The sequence below is a fragment of the Anolis carolinensis genome, chromosome 5 (genome assembly GCF_035594765.1).
Source record: "Anolis carolinensis isolate JA03-04 chromosome 5, rAnoCar3.1.pri, whole genome shotgun sequence".
NCBI classification, from domain to species: Eukaryota; Metazoa; Chordata; class Lepidosauria; order Squamata; family Dactyloidae; genus Anolis; species Anolis carolinensis.
Genome location: NC_085845.1, coordinates 86,459,428 through 86,479,133, shown reverse-complemented (window position 1 = coordinate 86,479,133; position 19,706 = coordinate 86,459,428). Strand labels below are relative to the sequence as shown.

The following is a 19,706-nucleotide window of genomic DNA, read 5'->3' as shown; positions in this document are numbered from 1 at the left end:
GCCAGGAGTTGGAGGGCCAAACATCTGGAGGGCCACGGTTGGAGGATTCCTTTTTAAAGGCCTCCCATTACCATATACACTCCCACATCTGTTTGGATCCACCAACACTGAAAAACATATTTTAGGGACACTGTGAAGGTGTCACAAAAACAGATGAAGACTCATATATCTCAAAATCCAGCCCCATATTTCCAATGAGTGAGTCCCACAGAAACTGTAAGGATTTCTTTTCCCCCTCACAGGGCAGGATGCAGTCTCCAGGCCCACATTTTATTCAGTTACACTAGCAAAGAGGAAAATACAACTTCCTGCTGTGTAATGCCTTTGCGTTTTATTGCCACAACCACAAGAGGTTTTCTAAAAAATGTAAAACTGATAGCAATATCTATTTAGTCAAATCTAATTTGGATATAATATAACTTTGTCAAACCAAATAAACCTTAGATAAAACCATTGAATATATTAAAGCTGAAAGGCATTTATAGAATAAGTATGCTTCACTCAAGCATATACTGTTTCTACTATGCAAGGGAAAAGTGTACATAAGGGAATATGAATGAAGTAAAATGGATTTTTTTTATTGCAGACACTGCAATAGTCATGAAACGCTTTCTCTTTGAATAAGGCATCCACTGAACAAAACAAGAGCAGGGGTGCATAGCGTTATCATTTCTGAAAGGCATTAAATTACTGTTCCAGGCGAGAAATTTCCATTTTTCTAAAAATGTTAGATAACTGTTGACTGTTTTATTTCCATAAACAAAGGATATAGATATAAGTTGTCATTGTTGTGTGTCTTCGAATCATTTCCAAATTATAGTAACCCCAAGTCAAACCTGTCATGGGTTTTCTGAGGCCAAGCGTGTGTGACTTGCTCAAGGTCACCAATAGGAAAATTCGGAATATTGAAAGAAAGCAAAGCAGTGTCATGACAAGACCAAGTCTAAAACAGTTCATTTTGGGACTGCGGTTTCCTAAATCCTTCAACCATCATGGTCAGTAGGTCAGAAAGTTGTAGTCAGACTTTTCCAGGCCTAGAAGTAGTGAACAGTTTAGTCTCTGTGTAAATGCCTTGGGCTTCATTATTTTCTTTAGTTCATATAGTCTTATCTGATATAATCTACCCAGTACTGAGTGAATTCCTTCGTCTTTATGGAGACCTTTTAAATGTGTGTGTGTGCAACACTCTGAGCCTCTCAGCTTTAATTTGATATTAATAATTCTTAATTATTTTACATTAACATTATTTTAATCTTGATTTTGTGATATGAGCCATCCAGACAATATGTGCTATAGGCCATCTATATGGGTATAGTAAATCAATTAAATAAAATTAAACAGAAGCCTTTGGTCCCTTAATTACAAGCTGCTACAGATCCCTAGAATGCAGTTTGTATGTTAACTAGGGATGTGAATAAATCTTGCTACATTGATCCTTTGGGCCCATCCAGACATGCCCATATCCTAGGACGCCACCAGTAAAAATGAATTAATTACATACCTGGTAAGATCCAGATCTTAAAATAAGATCTAGGTCTTACCAGGTGTGGACCCTGTGTAGATTGGACCCGGGGACTGCGTCACACAATTCAGATTATTTCATGATATGTCCAAAGAATGGCATATTTACGTCTAATTAGATCCAATACTTGATTTGCTGTAAGACCCTTTCATTTGTCAATGAAATCCATTTTTTTCAGCACTGTATTTCATTTGATTATATTATCTTTCTTAGCCTTCATTGTTCAGCATTTACAACCATATATAGAAATCAGAAATACTGTAACCTAGATGATTCTGACTTCGGTATAAATTGACTCTATCATCACTGTAAGTGGGAAATGACTTGATGTCACACAACAATAACAACAACAACAACAACAACAACTGTTTGCCTTTCCAACTCTTAGACTTCTTCTGATATCTTAACTACAATCTCCATTTGGGTTAATGACTAACTTTAAGCTGTAGGAAATCAATTTCAATGTCTTCATTACTCATAATATCCAGTTGTAATCTTGCTTTTCCATTTCCTTTGTTAACTTTCATCAGAAGTCATTCCTAATCTTTGCTGTTTTCTGGAAGCAGTATATGGTGTCATCTGCATGTATTGATTTTCTTTCCCCCACTTTTCTTGCCTGAATTTTATAAGCCTAATCCTGTTTTCCGTTTGATATGTTCTATCCACACTTGAATTAAACAAGGTGATAAAGTGCATCTTTTGTCTGATCCCTTGTTAATGGGAAACTATTCTGCTTCTCCATATTGTGTTTTAAATGTGGCTGCTGTGCTACAGTATAATTTACACATAAAGATAATCAGATGTTGTGACACTTCTATTTCTTTTGTAGGGAGACATGATTTTCATGATTTCAGCAGCCAAAGACTTCACTACAATCTATAAATCACAGACCAAAATAAATGACTGTATCCTCTTCTAGCTTGCCTGTTCTTCCTCATTAATAACCCTTGTCATCTTGGTCACACTATGATGTTGTTTGGCCATTTTTTCCAGTTTTCATCTGTGAAATATTGGACAGTATGTGCTTCTGATTATTTTGTAGAATACTTTGAATCCAAACTCTGGAGAAAGGGGGTGGTATAAATAAACAAATACAAGACAAGACAAACATCAATCCCACAAAGGCCAAACTCTGTGAGAAAAATCTCACTCTGCAGAACAGCAACATTTGGGCAGATATGAGAGAAATAAGAATTAACCATCGAACTAATTTCTGTAAATGAAAGATGTGATAAATTATTTTTTCTTCAGTTACTCTAGCTAGAGTAAACTCACTGAATCTGTTGAGTGTATGTAAGTGTTGATAGTAATTACCTCTGGCTTCAACAAATGTACTTTTTCAGGCTGACAATTAGATTTAAGTCTTTTATCTTAAACACAAAGCTAAAATAAGTATTAGATACAATTTGTTGCTTTTAAAACAATATGGGAAAGTGTCATAGTGTTAAGGCACTGGAACAGGAAGCATAACATAGCATTTAAGACCCAGGCAGAGAAAACAAGACCCTTTATAACAGCAAACAGTCCACATCTGTCCACAAGGCTATAATGAATCTGCTGATGGGAAAAAGCTTTGGAGCAAAACCAGTGAAGCAAACTGGATGAAAACCAGTGACATAAACTATATAATCCCATGGGACCCCTGTTGCACTTCAAGCGGAATTCAGTCTAGTCCAACAAAGACACAATAACTTTGCACAGTTGCAAAAGAAAAAAAAAAACAGTAAAACTTTACTCTTTACAACAGAGTCCAAACATAAACTTGAAGTGTTGCATCAAAACAGAAATCTTACAGTTTAACAAATTTACATAGTCCTTGTAAGCATTTCAAGATGTAAAAAGCATTGCAATACAAAGAGCATGGCTTCTTCAGCCTCTTCTTCAAAAAAGAGAGATGCAAAAGTGAAACCAAAATCAAAAGCCTGAGCAGAAGCTAATACACAAACACAGCCACACCCCACTGGGTGTGGTCCAAACTTAATTGCTTAACTGCTGACCTAGATTAGCTACTGCATATTATGATCAGCAGTGTAGTTTTTTTCTTTAATACACACAGAGCTTCATTATACCCTAGCAAGCCCATCCCTCACTGTATGTACTGCAGTCTGGGGGTCCTCCTGGACTCAGCACTGATGTTTGATGCTCAGGTGTTAACGGTGGCCGGGAGGGCCTTTGCACAGTTAAAACTTGTGTTCCAGTTGCGACAGTACCTCAAGAAGCCTGACTTGGCCATGGTGGTCCATGCCTTGGTTACATCTAGATTGAATTACTTCAGAGATCTATGTGGGGCTACCTTTAAAGATGGCCCAGAAACTGCAACTGGTGCCAAGGTTGGCAGCCAGGTTGCTAACTGGAGCTAGTTATAGGGAGCGGACGATGCCTCTATTAAAACAGCTCCAGTGTCTGCCGATAAGTTTATAGTCCCAATTCAAAGTGCAGGTTATTACCTACAAAACCCTAAATCATTTGTTCCCTGTCTATCTTCACAACCACATCCTCCACTACGAGCCGGCACAGGCTCTAAGATCTAATGGGGAGGCCTTCATCTCACTCCCGCCATCGCCACATGTACAGTTGGTTGGGACAAGAGAGAGAGCCTTCTCGGTGGTGCCCCCCCCCCAGTTCTGAAATTAATTGTTTTAATTAGATTATTTATATGTTATTATGTTTTAATTGTGACTTAGCTTGTTAATTTTGTTTATGCTGGGCTTGGCTTCCATGTAAGCCACCCCAAGTCCCTTTGAGGAGATGGTGGTGGGATATAAAAATAAAGTTGTTATTGTTATTATCATCATCATCATCATCATCATCATCTCAGTTGTGCTTTGAGAAGTTTAGACAGCATCTTGGAGATAAATATCTGTACCATTGATCCAAAGGCTTCTGTATACAACAGTGGTTCTCAACCTGTGGGTCCTCAGATGTTTTGGCCTTCAGCTCCCAGAAATCCTAACAGCTGGTAAATTGGCTGGGATTTCTGAGAGTTGTAGACCAAAACACCTGGGGACCCACAGGTTGAGAACCACTGGTATATAACAAAAAAATTCACAATAGTTTGAATAGCATGTTTCTAGTTTATAGAAGGAGCCCCGGTGGCGAAGTGCGTTAAAGCGCTGAGCTACTGAACTTGCAGACCGAAAGGTCCCAGGTTCAAATCCCGGGAGCGGCTTGAGCATCCGCTGTTGGCTCCAGCTCCTGCCAACCTAGCAGTTCGAAAACATGCAAATGTGAGTAGATCAATAGGTACCGCTCCAGCGGGAAGGTAAGGGCGCTCCATGCAGTCATGCTGGCCACATGACCTTGGAGGTGTCAACGGACAACGCCGGCTCTTTGGCTTAGAAATGGAGATGAGCACCAACCCCCAGAGTCAGGACTTAACGTCAGGGGAAACCTTTACCTTAGTTTATAAATCTTGCTCCAAAAGGCAATTGTATTTACTACGGAAGAGTATCCTATGAGTAAATTTTCTGTGTGCTACCTGTTGTACAGAGTACAACTCAAATACAATGGTTCCTTAATTTGGATACCCAAGTTCAGTTGAGCTACAACATAATCTTGCTTATAGTTTAGGGGGGAGACCTTTAAAATGCTTAGTCAGAGAGGTCCTGGGTCTCACTAAACTACAAACCCCAGAGTTCCTCAGAAGGCAGCTACAAGATTTCAGATGGGATACATATTCTTTGACTACTCTTTCAGCTCTAGTGTGAGAACACACTATTTTGCATACAACGCCTATTTTTGGAAATTTTGAAAATGTGGAAACTGGGTGCATGATGGATTCACACAAATGTACATTGTCTTAGTTGTGTTTAGCAGAGATATGATTTAGATCTTGCTCTAGAGATGTTCGCTTGACCCAGATTGTTGTAATTTTTGAGATCACCCATTGTGTTCACAGCAAGATTCAACTGATAGATATCCATTTGCTGTTATCACCTAGTTTGGAGCAGGGGAACAACACGGAAAGAAAGAAATGTGGTCCTGTTCCTCTTTTTCCTGTTGGATATTTCTGTAGATCAAGTTAACAAGTTCCTTTATGTCAAATCTGGGAGTCAGGCAACTTGGCATGTTAAATACATTTGCAACAGTATACAAAGGGATTTGTAACAGCTAGAGACTAATTGAAATATAGAAGTTTGTAGCACAACTTCTTTCTCTCAGTCTCAAAGCACAGTTAGCTTCAAACACTTTATCTATTACTATGTCTGGATACATTTAAAACAGCAATTGTGGATTAGGTAGGTATAATAGTCATTGCTTTTAGTGGAATCTGTTTGTCCTTGTTTCTTATAAATAGTCTTCTGTCAATCGTGGATAAAATAAGTGCTGCTAGATAAGTGCTGGTATATCACTCTGTTTGTGACCATTGTTAAGCTGTCAGCAATATGCGTGTTATTATTTCCATTGAAAGAGCTTTTGATGGACACATGCCCAGATGCTATAACCTTCTAAATGAGCAAATAGTTAGGTATGGTAGATTTTTAAGGATTAGAAAACTGTCACATAATCACAGGCTGAAGCCACTGGACCAAGCTCAGACTAGACATAACATGTCGCCAATCTAATTGATACACCAGTGATGGCCATAATATCTCATATTAAACTCTCAGTGCACATTTCCTTTTAGTCAAAATTGATATAACATCCATCTTAAGTCAGATATAGCTTTTATCACACAGTAATCTAGAGGTCAAATGTACAAGAATATGCTACGCATTAAATGTACAGTAGAGTCTCACTTATCCAACACTTGCTTATCCAATGTTCTGGATTATCCAATGCATTTTTGTAGTCAATGTTTTCAATACATCGTGATATTTTGGTGCTAAATTCGTAAATATAGTAATTACTACATAGCATTAATGCGTATTGAACTTCTTTTTCTGACAAATTTGTTGTTAAGCATGATGTTTTGGTGCTTAATTTGTAAAATCATAACCTAATTTGATGTGTAATAGTCTTTTCCTTAATCCCTCCTTATTATCCAACATATTCGCTTATCCAACGTTCTGCCGGCCCGTTTATGTTGGATAAGTGAGTCTCTACTGTACTTCCATATTTTATGCTGTTCTCGCTCTCTCCTTTACTCCTGTTTTTAAAAACAAATTAATGTATAGTATATATTATCATTTTTATTGTACTTGGGTGTTTGTATATTTAATTGGGGAGTATCTGGAAGATCTACTGAGGATAGACAGTTTCTCAAATTGATAAATGTTGGGGATAGCCTGTTGCAAATATTTTTGGCACCAAAAAAAGAGGGTTGTGCAGAGTTGATACAGATCTAGAAACACCTCTTCCCAGTTCTTTTTAATTTGTTTTGTTTTAGCTATGGTGATATTTACCAGTATTTATTTATTATTGTTAGTTGAAAACAGTCTTCCTCCTTGACTGCAGCAAGGACTTCAGCAAGGACTCAATCAGTGCAGGCTATGATATGAGGGCAAAGGAAGCTCATTCAGAGTGCAAGCTGTGTTTCCTGAATAGGCATTGCCCTTGATCAGAGCTCTCTTTTGCGCCACTAAAATCATGACATGATTAGATCAGATTGGCTCCATGAGGACTTCACTGTTACTAGGAGGAAGGAGCACCATTTTTCAAATGCACAAAGTGACACAGGGCTATGAAGGTATTCACAGTGGAAGACTGCTTCAGCACTTTAACTGACACCACTCAATTGAAGAGAATTTTGGTATTTCTGATTTGGTGAAGCATCAGTACTCTTCGGCTTCGACTAAAAAACATATCTACAATGGCCTCCTCCCTGCTGTCCTTCCATCGGCAGACTAAAACCTTTTTATACAGGCAGGCTTTTAAAGAAGAAGCTCAAGTCAGGGAGTGCTGACTTTTTAAGCTCAAGTCAGGGAGTGCTGTGGTTTTTAGCTTTGATTATGTGTTTATGGATTTTAACTGAAAAATGTTTAATGCCATTGATGGTTAATTCTGTTTTAATGTTTGTATATTTGTACATTTTAAATTGTACAGTGTTCCCTCACTTATCGCAGGGGTTAGGTTCTAGGACCACCCACAATAAGTGAAAATCCGCAAAGTAGGACACTATATTTATTTTAATATTTATACATTAATTTAGTAGTTATACACTATTTTAAGTCTTTATCAACCAATCATGTGTTGATAAATTGGCTCTTTCTCCTCCTGTTGCCGCTTGGGCTCCTTTTCTGTCCCTTTGGCTTCTTCTTCCTCCCTTCTTTAGGCTGTAAATTGTAATTTTTTATGATTCATAATAGTATTTTAGAGTTTATTGAAGAACTGCGAAACAGCAAATTTGCGAAAAGTGAACTGCGAAGTAGTGAGGGAACACTGTATTGAAATGTTTTTAATGTAAGCCAGTTTGAGTCTCCTTGTGGGGAGAAAAAACGAGGTATAAATAAACATAATAATAATAATAATAATAATAATAATAATAATAATAATAATAATAATAAATACCTCCCATAATTCCACAGCATTGATCCCTGAGAATTAAGGGAGTGTCAAACTGCATTGATTCTACAGTGTAAATGAACCCTCTGTTTATTTCTTCTCCGGTTTAATAAACAGCCACAGACTTTCTGGAAAGAGTGGCACCTTTGGCAGGGTGGAAATATTCACAAATGTCATTGTCATTTCGACTTGATAGTTTTCCATTTCCATAGGATTTTGAAGAATAGTTGTATGGCAATATTAAAGATAGCCTTCTGCTTTTATTGGCATGGTATATATTTATTTATTAATTGTGTGAATATATCTTTAAAAGTTTGCTTCACTATACTGAAATGAGATGTGGTAATTCATGGGTAACTAAAAGCACATGTGGGACATGGGGGGGGTTAGTGTCCTATCTTTACAACATAAAATGCAAAAATATCCATGGTATGAAACTGAATATTGTAATTTTACTAGAATTAAATAAGCAATGTCGAAGACCTGCCAACATTGTCAGTGATAGAATTCTTATTATCATTGAGTTCAGAGCTTGGAAATTTATTTTTAAAATATACTTAACTTTTTCAATTAATTGTCATTGCAACTTTTTAAAATATTTTTTTTGTTGTTCAAATGGTTGAAATAGTTGATTTATCCACGTATTAAGTATTAGAATGCTACAGACTACATATCTAAAATAGTGAAGACACCTTTAAATCACATGTAATTATAAAACCAATTAAAACTGTCTTGCATTACAAAAGAATGAACATTATCCTCATTATGTTACAGTTGTACCATAACTTAGTTGTGCCTTAGTCATGGTAAAAATGAGTGAATTACAATTGCTTGTAACTAGTTTCTTCCAAACTCTGCAAACACTCTCCCTAATTTCCCTAGACAATAATATCAGAGACGATGTGTTTCTGTATCTGGCAAACAACTGCACAGTAATAGAGAAACTAAAATGTATTCTTCTTAGGCATTGATTGCTCTGGATTGCCATGCTAGTTTTCATGCCAATGCTAGTTGTTAATGCCATGGAATATTTCTAAAATTTGGCCTTGGTTTTGAGCACTCTATTTAACTACGTTATACAGTTGCCACAGATGACAACATTATTCTTTCATTACTATTAGGAATCTTGGCATCCTGTGCTGTATTTACTGAAAGGCATTATTCTTTGTTTTTCAGAGCTACCATATGGCTGGGAGAAAATTGATGATCCCATTTATGGCACTTACTATGTTGAGTAAGTTTCAAATTCATTATTAATTGACTATTAATCTTGCATAAACTGTTGTTAATGTCTCACTCAGGGCTTCATGTTGAGAAGGTGTACGCCCCACTGTTTTCCTGCTACACCTAGAAATGTGCTGGGAAATAGAAGGCCAAACAGAAAGTAGCAAAGACTTGGGGACTTCCATGGAAAAGGACTTTGTGTATGCCTGCTTTCTCCATGCTCTATCACATACTTTCAGAAGCAAAGATTGCTTGTCTCTGGACAATAGCTTTCCACAGAAAACTTCTCATCATTCAAATTGTACAGATGTTACTCAAACGCCATAATATGTCAACAATCTTTCCAAGGGTAATTTAATATTATAAAATTATCTATGGATTTTATAATAACAGTTTTATGATCTTTCAGGGATTTTTAAAAGCCCAGCTGCCTAACCTCAACCTTATGCCCAATTCTGACACCAAAATACTAAACAACTGCCAGCCAATAGGTTCCCTGATAATGCTGCCTGTAAAGGACATAGAAAATTTGAAGGGCAGCCATTTCCCATGGGAAATTTGCTTTAGCATCTTTCTGCCATTTGATATGAAATTTGAGATTAGAAAAGTTATTTTTCCATAGAATTCCCAGAATCCCCTACTGCATAGAGCTTCTGGCAATGTGGTCTGGGGAAGAAATAGTCCAAAAAAAAAATAAAGAACTTTCCCGGGATTTCATCATATGGTAGTCACCTTAACGGTGGAAGTATTCCATATAGAGACTACTTATTTTCTTCGTCAATGATGGGATTTTAATCTTGGGTTTTAATAAAGATGTGTGACTTGGAAGGAAGTGAAGTTCATTATCACAGGAACCTTGTGCCCAGCTAAGGTCCAAAAGGGAAACATGAATGTCCAATGCTTCTACTGCCTGTCCTACTGTTAATTTATAGAGTGATTGTATATATCCTATACAGAAGTAAGTTTAATTGTGTTCAGTGGGAATTACTCCCATTGAAGATGGCAGAGGGTTACAACTTCATTTGGACCAAGCAGGAAATAGATTCAAAGGAATTTCGCATGGGGGATATGTGTAATTTTTACTGGATTGAGGCCAGAAGCTTTATAAATTTGCTGTTCCACTCTATGCAGTATTTTCGCAATCTTGTTAATCATGAGGGAAGATCATATGGGAAACTTTAAAGGTCGTAGTCTAAATGAGGATACAATTAATTGTCATGACAGATACTTCTGTACACACATACATGGGATGTAGGGGTTATGGGGTTTCAGGGGGGAAAGAAAAGGGAAGTGGGATAAGAGAGTCCATCGAGGGGCTGTATACAAGCCAATTAGAGCTCAGGTGGTTGGGAGGAATAACAGGAAAACAAGAAAGCTATTGATTTATAAGAATACGTGAATATACAGGAAAGAGGAAAAAATAGCCACTACAGACATATGACTATAAATAATCCAAAACAGTGAACACATGAACATGGTAGAGACCTTTTGTACCAATGTGAGGAGGGAAATAGTGTGGTTTTCAAGACAACTTTGACTTTCAGATGAAAATGGGTGAGTGTAATTCCAATGGAATTAAACCAATGGAGGATCCTGCATACTGGAGTTGGGATATAGTCTTCATATACATTCAGCTTGAGTTGCATCAAGCTGAATTTTACAGACTGCTTCTTTTGCCAGTCTTTTTATTTGCTCTCTGTTCCCCTCACAATGTATCCTTCTGTTTTCTCCAGCTCTTTTCCAGTACTATTTTTTAAAAATATAATCATGTGCTACTTTGCAGAAATTTGTAGAAGAGCATATTTTTAAACAAACAGATACCATAAAATCCTTTTATAGAGCCCCTACCACTAAAACCTTAGTGAATTTTCTAATTATGCTGCACCGTCTTTTTTTGAACCTTTAAATCTGTGATTCTCAACCTGTGGGTCCCCACATGTTTTGGCCTTCAACTCCCAGAAATCCTAAGATAAAGGTAAATTGGCTGGGATTTCTGGGAGTTGTAGGCCAAAACACCTCAGCACCCACAAGTTGAGAACCATTGCTTTAGATCAAACACTATTCGCAATCATAAATACAAGGTTAACATGAGCAGTCCTTGGGGTACCATAGGACCTTTTCAACTGTGTTCTCTCAAATGTGTGTTTTCATGATAGGTAAAGGTAAAGGTTTCCCCTGACATTAAGTCCTGTTGTGTTCGACTCTGGGGGTTGGTGCTCATCTCCATTTCTAAGTCAAAGAGCCGGCGTTGTCCGTAGACACCTCCAAGGTCATGTGGCCGGCATGACTGCATGGAACGCCCTTACCTTCCCGCCGGAGCGGTACCTATTGATCTACTCACATTTGCATGTTTTCAAACTGCTAGGTTGGCAGGAGCTGGGGCTAACAGCGGGCGCTCATTCCGCTCCCAGGATTTGAACCTGGGACCTTTTGGTCCGCAAGTTCAGCAACTCAGTGTTTTAACACACTGTGCCATCAGGGGCCCCTGTTTTCATGATACAGGCATAGAAATGGCTCCATTGCCTCTATCAGAAAATTGTGACTTGTGTATCATTGCAAGGACATTTCTTGCTTCATCAGTGATGGACAAAATATGGCCTGTAGGCTGCATGCAGCTCTTGATGGCCTAATGTGCTTTGCTGAATTTTCTCCCAGCCTCTACACTCCTGTAAAAAATCCAGATGATGCTTTTGGCCATCTTTCCCTGAGAGTGCAGTGTTTTTTTCTTCCACAACCCCTCTTTCTTCCAAAGTCCTTCAGTGATGAACAACCCTCTATGCCAGTGGTTCTCAATCTTTCTAATGCCATGACCCCTAAATATAGTTCCAATGTTGTGGTGACCCCCAACCATAAAATTATTTTTGTTGCTACTTTAAACTGCAATTTTGCTACTCTTATGAATTGTAATGTAAATATCTGATATGCTGGGCCTGGCAGGGACCGGGGCCAAAGGAGGCAGTGGCGCAACCCCTCTGAAATGGCTAATTGACCCCTCAGGGGGTTGCAACCCCCAGGTTAAGAACTGCCGCTTTATACTCTGCATTGCAGGACTGTTGCAAACTTGCCTTCAAAAATTCCACCAATTCACTGCCGTTGCTATTTCCGAAGGATGGTTTAGGCACCAACAAATACTCCAAGAGTCTTCTTCCAGGGAAAGTGTTTGTGGGGTGAAACTGTGATATGAATAAAAGAAGTGTGGGAAAAGTCACTGTGAATATTTTTTTCCCAACACCATTGATGCCTCTGGAAAGATTTATGCATGGGTGCCATCACTCCTGCTCTGTATGCAAATACAAGGCTAGGATAAATTGTTTCCATAAATAGATAAAATTAATGATCTGACCACAGTGACTCTCTGTTTCAAATCTGCAAACTGTGAAAGAGAAAAAAGGCAATTCTCAATTTTTTAAACTTCATACAGTTGCACACTTCAGAAGTTTGAGAATTGTGTAAAAGACTTAATAAACCACACTGTATGGAAATTTATTATCACAATGTAGAAATCTGAGAGGAAGGTAGCTGTCATGGGAAGTCCCAATGCTGTATCACAAAAACATCACTACTAGCACAAAGATGAGCATAAGACTGATTTAAAAGAAATTTCTGTCAAACATATAAATGTATTTAATATGAATCTCCTAATTAACTCACATCCATGGCAAAGAGCTTCCCAGAAATGGGAGCACAGGTATGTTACTGATGCCCCTCTCCTTGTCAATATTGATGCTTAAATCTCTTAATCATCCTGATCAGTTGCCATACACAAAGACTGCAAACATGGTGCTTCTCTGGCATAGCTAATGATATTTTATTAGACTCCTAGATGTCATGTGCTTTTCAGACTGGGCCTTAAATATTCCTAAGTCTGACAATCACTTATTTCAGAGAGCTTGATAAAGTTAATTTTTTGTATTATTATCTCTAGAAGCCAGCTATGCTCCTACAGTACTGCATGTGATTGGTCTTGAGCAAATTATAGCCTCAGGTTACTATGTTTGAAAAGAGGCCTTCCTTATATTTATGTTGTGAAAAGAAACAGTGCAGATAATTTGTTGATTTTCTATCCAGCCTTATATTTTTTAGACACACACACAAATATAATCAGTGATTATAAACACTACAAATCAAAATACTATATGAACAGAATCGGAATGCCTGGTATACTACTGTACTTTTATCTGGCTGAGATTATTATTATTATTATTATTATTATTATTATTATTATTATTATTATTACTATTATTATTATTATATCACTACTACTACTACTAATAATAATAATAATAATATCCTGCTTCTTCTCTCCCAAAGTAGTCTCAAAGTGGCTGATATGAAAAATCATACAATATGTAAAGTAAATTAAAACTCAAAGCATACAAATATTACAGTAGAAATAAACACAGGGTTTATTAAATATACATAGCTAAAACAAAAAAAATAAAACTTTATTAAGCTACATAAAACAAAGAACCCCCTTGGCTTAATCTTAAAAACTTCCTTCATTAAAAGCTTGCCTGAAAAGCACAGGAGTTCCAGATTAAAAGGTAACCACAAAGGAGGCCCTCTCTTGCATCTCCACCAACCATGCTTAAGAGGCTGGTGGAACTGAAAATCGCAGGGTTTGGGCAGGTTAATTTTGGGAGATACGATCTGCCAAATAGCCTGGACCGCAGCCAGATAGGATTTTATTGGTCGTAAGCAACACTTTGAATTGTGCTTGGAAACAGACTGGCAGGCAGTGGAGCTGTTGCAACAGGAGCCAGCCCCAGTTAGCCATCTGGCCACAGCTTTTTGAACCAGCTGAACAGCTGAACACTCTTCAAAAAAGCCCCACGTAGAGCATATTACTGTAATCCAAACAGGATGTAAGGCATCTACCACCATAATCAGATTTGGCATCTCAAGGAATGAGCATGGTTGGTGCACAAGATTCAAATCTTCAAAGACACACCTGGCCACTGCAGAAACCTGGACCTCTAGGACCTGTGTCTTTGCAGGAAGTGTAACCCCATCCAGCACAGGTTGATTTCCAAGTTCTTGATCTGCCTTCTGATTAACCAGGAGTACCTCTGCCTTGTCTGCACTAAGTTTCCATTTGTTTGTTCTCATGTAGTCCATTAGTGATGGCAGACACTGGTTTAGGTACAGGACAGCTTCCATTATTTTAGGTGGAAAGGAGAAGTAGAGCTGGGTGTCATCTCATATAGATGGCACCACACTCCAAAACTCGGGATGACCTCTTCCAGTGGTTTCATGTGTTTGCTAAACAGCATGGGGGACAAAATGGAGCCTTGTGGGGCCCCATAGGCCAACACCCAGAGGTTCAACCAAGAGTCGCCACCTTCTGAGTTTGCCCCTCCGGCATCTCCAAGTCCCATCTCATCAAGACAGCCCAGAAGGATGCCATTGTCGATGATATCAAAAGCTGCTGAAAGGTCCAGGAGAACCAACAGGGACACGCTCTGCATAGGTCATCCACCATGGCAACCAACGCTGTATCTGTTCCATAGCCAGGCCTAAACTTGGTTAAAATGGATCTAGATAATCTGTTTCACCCAGAAATCCCTAGAGTTGGGAGGCTACCACACATTCCAGTTCCGTGCTCCAAAATGGAAGATTGGAGACTGGTCTATAATTAACAAGTACAGTAGAGTCCAGGGAAGGTTTCTTTTAAAAAACACTTTTTTAAAAAAAGAAAGCCGCCTCCTGGCATTAATCATTTCCCAATCAGTCCCTTTCTGGTCTGTTTAATGATTCAGGAAGAGCAAGGAACCCACACCTCTCCGATGATTCTGACTACATTCTCAGGCTGCACAAATTGCAAAGTATCCATCAATACTGGACACTGACCCCCCATGCTCCCCCACCCCCTTTGCCCCCCCCCACCCCCTTTGCCCCAACCAGCCCCTCAGCTCTTACCTCCCGGTGCAGGCAGCACTGCAGAAGCAGGAGGCATAAGAAGTAGTACTTCCCCCACCAGATCAGGGCAGTAAACCACCAGCTCAGGTGTGTTATTGTGGCCTCCGCCACTGCCGCTGGTGCCCGATGTGGGGTTCCCAGCTCAGCCTCCTCCTCCTGAGGCCAAGGGCAGTGGGGCAGCCGCCTTTCTGCTGCCGTTTCCAGTCCGTCACTTCTTCTGCCAAGTATAATGCAGCCACGTTGTGCCCCCCCCCCATTCACTTCCTGGCACCTCTGCAGAGCCTGGCAAGTAGGGGTGATAGGAAGGTGCCTCTAAAATGTCAGTAGAGGTGCCTTCCCAGCTTCTCCGCCTCCTCACTGGATCTGGGCCAGACCCTGCTGCGGTACCCCCAGGGGTACAGCAGCCATTCCAGAGATGTGAAGGGGGCAAGGCCAAAGGAGGAGGCAATGCGACCCCTCTGAAATGGCCAATTGACCCCTCTAGAGGTCACGACCCCTAGGTTGAGAACCTCTAATCTATTGGAGGTTTTTGCATCAGCAAAAGCATCCAAGTTGGAGCAAATATGGGACTTTATCTGCACATTGCTGTGCAAATTCTGCACAGTGGGCTGTTGCATTTACAATGAGGATGAAATTAATTGTATTTTTAAACTTTCCCATATGACCTTTCATATATTATTAAATGAAGTGGAAATCATATGTGGACATGAAAATATAAATCCAGTATTCAAGCAAAGTAAGTGTCCAAAATCTTGCCACAGTATAATAAATGGCAAAGAACACTGACTATCTTCTGCCTTAATTAACATTAAAGCTATGCCATGGAAAAAGTGTGAACTGTGCTAGGCAAATCATTAGCCACTCTCATCATGAGAACAAATCTTTTTATCTATATTCTCCTCCACTTTTCCAAACAGCATATGGGACATGTTAAAAGCAGTTTTGTTTCTATTCACAACTTTCAATTATCCTGTCAAATGTATTTTGTTACAAATGCTTATGTGCTACTTAATTGTTTCTAGCACTAGGGCTAACTACATGCAAAGTCTTTTAATACTGACGTGGACAGGGAGACATTACTTCAGAAGAGGGGAATTTAGACCAAAAAAGCAGTTAGGGGAAAAGAGGATGCTTATATTCAGCTACCTCTCCACAAAAGTCAAAATCGACACTCAAATATAACACCATCAGAGCTCTGCAAGTGCACCATTTTTTTTTGAATTAAACAGGAAGTGTTTAAGGATCACGACATTTGTAGGTGGACTAAGATGCTTGTTTATAAATCTATTATCATTCCAACCCTGTTATGTGCCTGTGAAACATTTTAATCCTTAAAATCTCTTGGGAAGACAGGCAGACAAATGCCAGAATTCTGGAAGAAGCAAAGACCACCAGCACTGAAGCAATGATTCTCCTCCATCAATTTCATTAGACTGGCCACGTTGTCTGAATGCCTGATTACGGTCTCCCAAAACAGTTGCTATACTCTCAACTCAAGAACAGAAAATGGAATGTTGGTGGACAGCAAAAGAGATTTAAAAATGAGCTTAAAACTAACAAAAACTGTGGCATAGACACTGAGAACTGAACAACCTTGTCCCTCTAGCATTCTAACTGGAGGTCAGCTGTTACCAACAGTGCTGTGGAATTTGAAAAGGCATTAATGGAGGGTGAAAGGGAGAAACATGTCAAGAGGAAGATGTCCCAAGCCAACCTCTGTTGGGACAATCTTCCATCTGGAAATCAACGTTCTTGTTGTGAAGGAACATGCAGATCGATAATAGGTCTCTACAGTCACCAACAGACCCACCACCAAGACTCTGCATTTGGAAGGCAGTCATACTTGGCCACGATGATGATGATGATGCTTTCCTTCTGTTTCTGCTTCTCAAATAAATTACGTCCGAGGGGAAAGTCAGTATAGCCAAACATGAGGATTATTGGTAGTTGAGCGCTCCACTTCTGGAGCATGCACTATAACAATTTGTGATTCAGTGAAATACACTTTGGGAACAGATAACCACTATATATGGGTTCAGGCAATTGGCTCACTCCATATTGTCCACACAATAGAGAGTGGTTGTCTGAGGTTTTCCACAGGCGACTCCCTGTCCTCATGAAGCTGTGGATTGAAACTGGGAGTTGGTAAATGATCTGTGACTTAAAAGTTACAGCCTTAAAAGTTATAGTGAATGAAGAAAGAATTAAAGATCACCACCTCACGCCTTACATTTCTTTACCAAAAATTCCCTGATGGGATGTGTGTGCATGTTTGTAATGAAAAAACAGTGTCCAAATTGAGTGAGTGTTCCCTCACTTATCGCAAGGGTTACGTTCCAGGACCACCCGCGAAAAGTGAAAATCTGTGAAGTAGGGATGCTAGACAAAATAAAATATTACTGGCTAACATATCCACCCCTAACAATGGACAGTCTTGCCTTCTTCATCAAAATAAACGAAGAAATAGAAAACAAAAACTGTGATGAACTGATTATACTAGGAGACTTCAATGCACTAGTGGAACAAAATATAGACAGAAAGTCCATGAATAAAAAAAGGAAGAGAACTCCCACAAAGTTTTTGGAAATTGGCAAATGATCTAGATCTTATAGACATGACGATTTCATCATGGATCCAAAAAGGACTTTGCATTCCTATCAGACAAACACAATTCATTGTTGATAATCAACATGATCTTGGTCACAAAAAGCTTTACTACACGACTATTTAACTCTGAGATCCATCCAAGGATGGTGTCAGGCCATGCCCCCATTTTGATGAAATGGCAAGTCTGACAATAGACATGGACGCTTAATGACCATTGACTCAAGAAAAAGGAAATCTTAAAGAAATGTAAAAAAATGTATTTTAAAATTTCTACAACTAAACACAACTCTGGGAATGTCACTGTATACAATTTGGGATATGGCAAAGTCTTATATGAGGGGTAAATTAATACAACTCAATGTAATAGAAAAGGAAAATGTAACAGGTCAAACTGCACAAAATTAAACTGGAAATTAAAGAAAAGCAACAAACATAATAAACAGCAAAATGATAAAATGCTAGCTGAAGAACTAAAATTATTAAAAATGCAAGCATCAATTATTTTGGTGAAACAAATGGATAAAATACTGAAATTAAGTAAGCAGAAATTTTTCCAACATGCAAATAAACCAAGCACATGACTTGCAAACAAATTTTAAAAACAACATCACAACAAACATGATCATCTTGAAACATGAAGACAAAGAAATTAAGGAAGGCCAAAAGGTAAAACAACATCCTAATAATTTTTACTAGGATCTACACAAAAATGAAGAGGTCCCAACAGAAGCAGTAGTAGAATACATAAAAAATCAGAAGCTACCAACCGTCTCTGAAGAAGAGCAAGAACAATTGAACAAATCAATTATAATACAGGAAATAGATGAGGCTATTAAAAATTTAAAAACTTAAGTTTCCAGACCCAAATACAAAATAAAGTTATTTGCAGGTGACATTATCCTAATATCAGAAGGCCCACTGAAGGAATGTTCTAAAATGATACACTAGGTTAACCGATTTGGACTAGTTGCTGGACTCTCAATCAATTTATGCAAAACAAAAATATTAGCACCAATGCTAAATAACAAAGAAAAAGAAAAACTAAGTCGGAAAATAGAAATTGAAACAACCCCTCAAACAAAATATTTAGGAATAAACATAACAATGAATAAGAATTTATATAGAAATAACTATACAAAACCTGGAATGAAATTTTTAAAAAGACCTGAAAAAATGAATGAATTTGGAGATCTCTCCTCCTACCCAAACTATGCTTCTTATTCCAAAATATCCCAATGATACTAAAGGAAAAGACTAGAAGAACTGGAATGCTGAACTTACAAGATTTGGAGAGGGGGGGGGGGCTAGAATAAAGATAAAACATTCACAAGATGCTAAACAAAGTTAAAACTATACCGAGAATCAGCTATACTGAATCGGTTAAAATAATAGATCCATCTTGATATGAGAGCCTCATCGTTCTTGAAGAAGCAAATGTAAAATTTGGCTTGCATGCATATCTAATTTTTGGAAAAATGCCAGAAGACCCAAACTTTAATAAACACACAATTAGGAAAATTCTGATGAGAATTTGGAACAAGCACAACAGTTGTTTTTTTTATACAAAGATACCATGATGGACTTCGATTCAGGAAGTGTTTAAGCAAAGTGTTATGTCTATGAAAGAAGGATGTGTAAAAAATTTGACAATATATTTCAATTAAAAATAATAATTAAAAAAGACTCAGTGTAAGGCATCTTCCTTTGTTTCTAACTCATTACTCTTCCCTTTCCTTCTTCTTATATTTATTATATTCCACTTTCCTCTCTTAAAAGAAATAAGAGACTCCTATTTGCAGGGATGTGGGAAACTCCACACTGACTCTATGGGGAAAGAATAAATTGGAGTTGCCTGAAAGAATTTGGTAAATTCACTTACAAAAAAGATGATTGCTGGCAGGTTGGAGGGCTCTGACATGTGAGCAAGTTTAGGACTGAATTCAAAAAGTTTGTGAAATTTTAGTCCTGGAAAGATTTGTCCTTATGAAGG

General features: G+C 38.3%; 1 protein-coding gene across 21 annotated transcripts in view; it reads left to right on the top strand.

Annotated features, from left to right (window-relative positions):
- The window catches only part of magi2 (membrane associated guanylate kinase, WW and PDZ domain containing 2), a 929,612-nt gene that overhangs the window by 664,743 nt on the left and 245,163 nt on the right, over positions 1–19,706 (top strand). For all 21 annotated transcript variants that reach the window (XM_062983516.1, XM_062983514.1, XM_062983518.1 and 18 more), the window contains one exon: positions 9,143–9,200. In XM_062983516.1, coding sequence (XP_062839586.1) covers positions 9,143–9,200 — 58 coding nt within the window. The remainder of the gene's footprint in view (positions 1–9,142; positions 9,201–19,706) is intronic.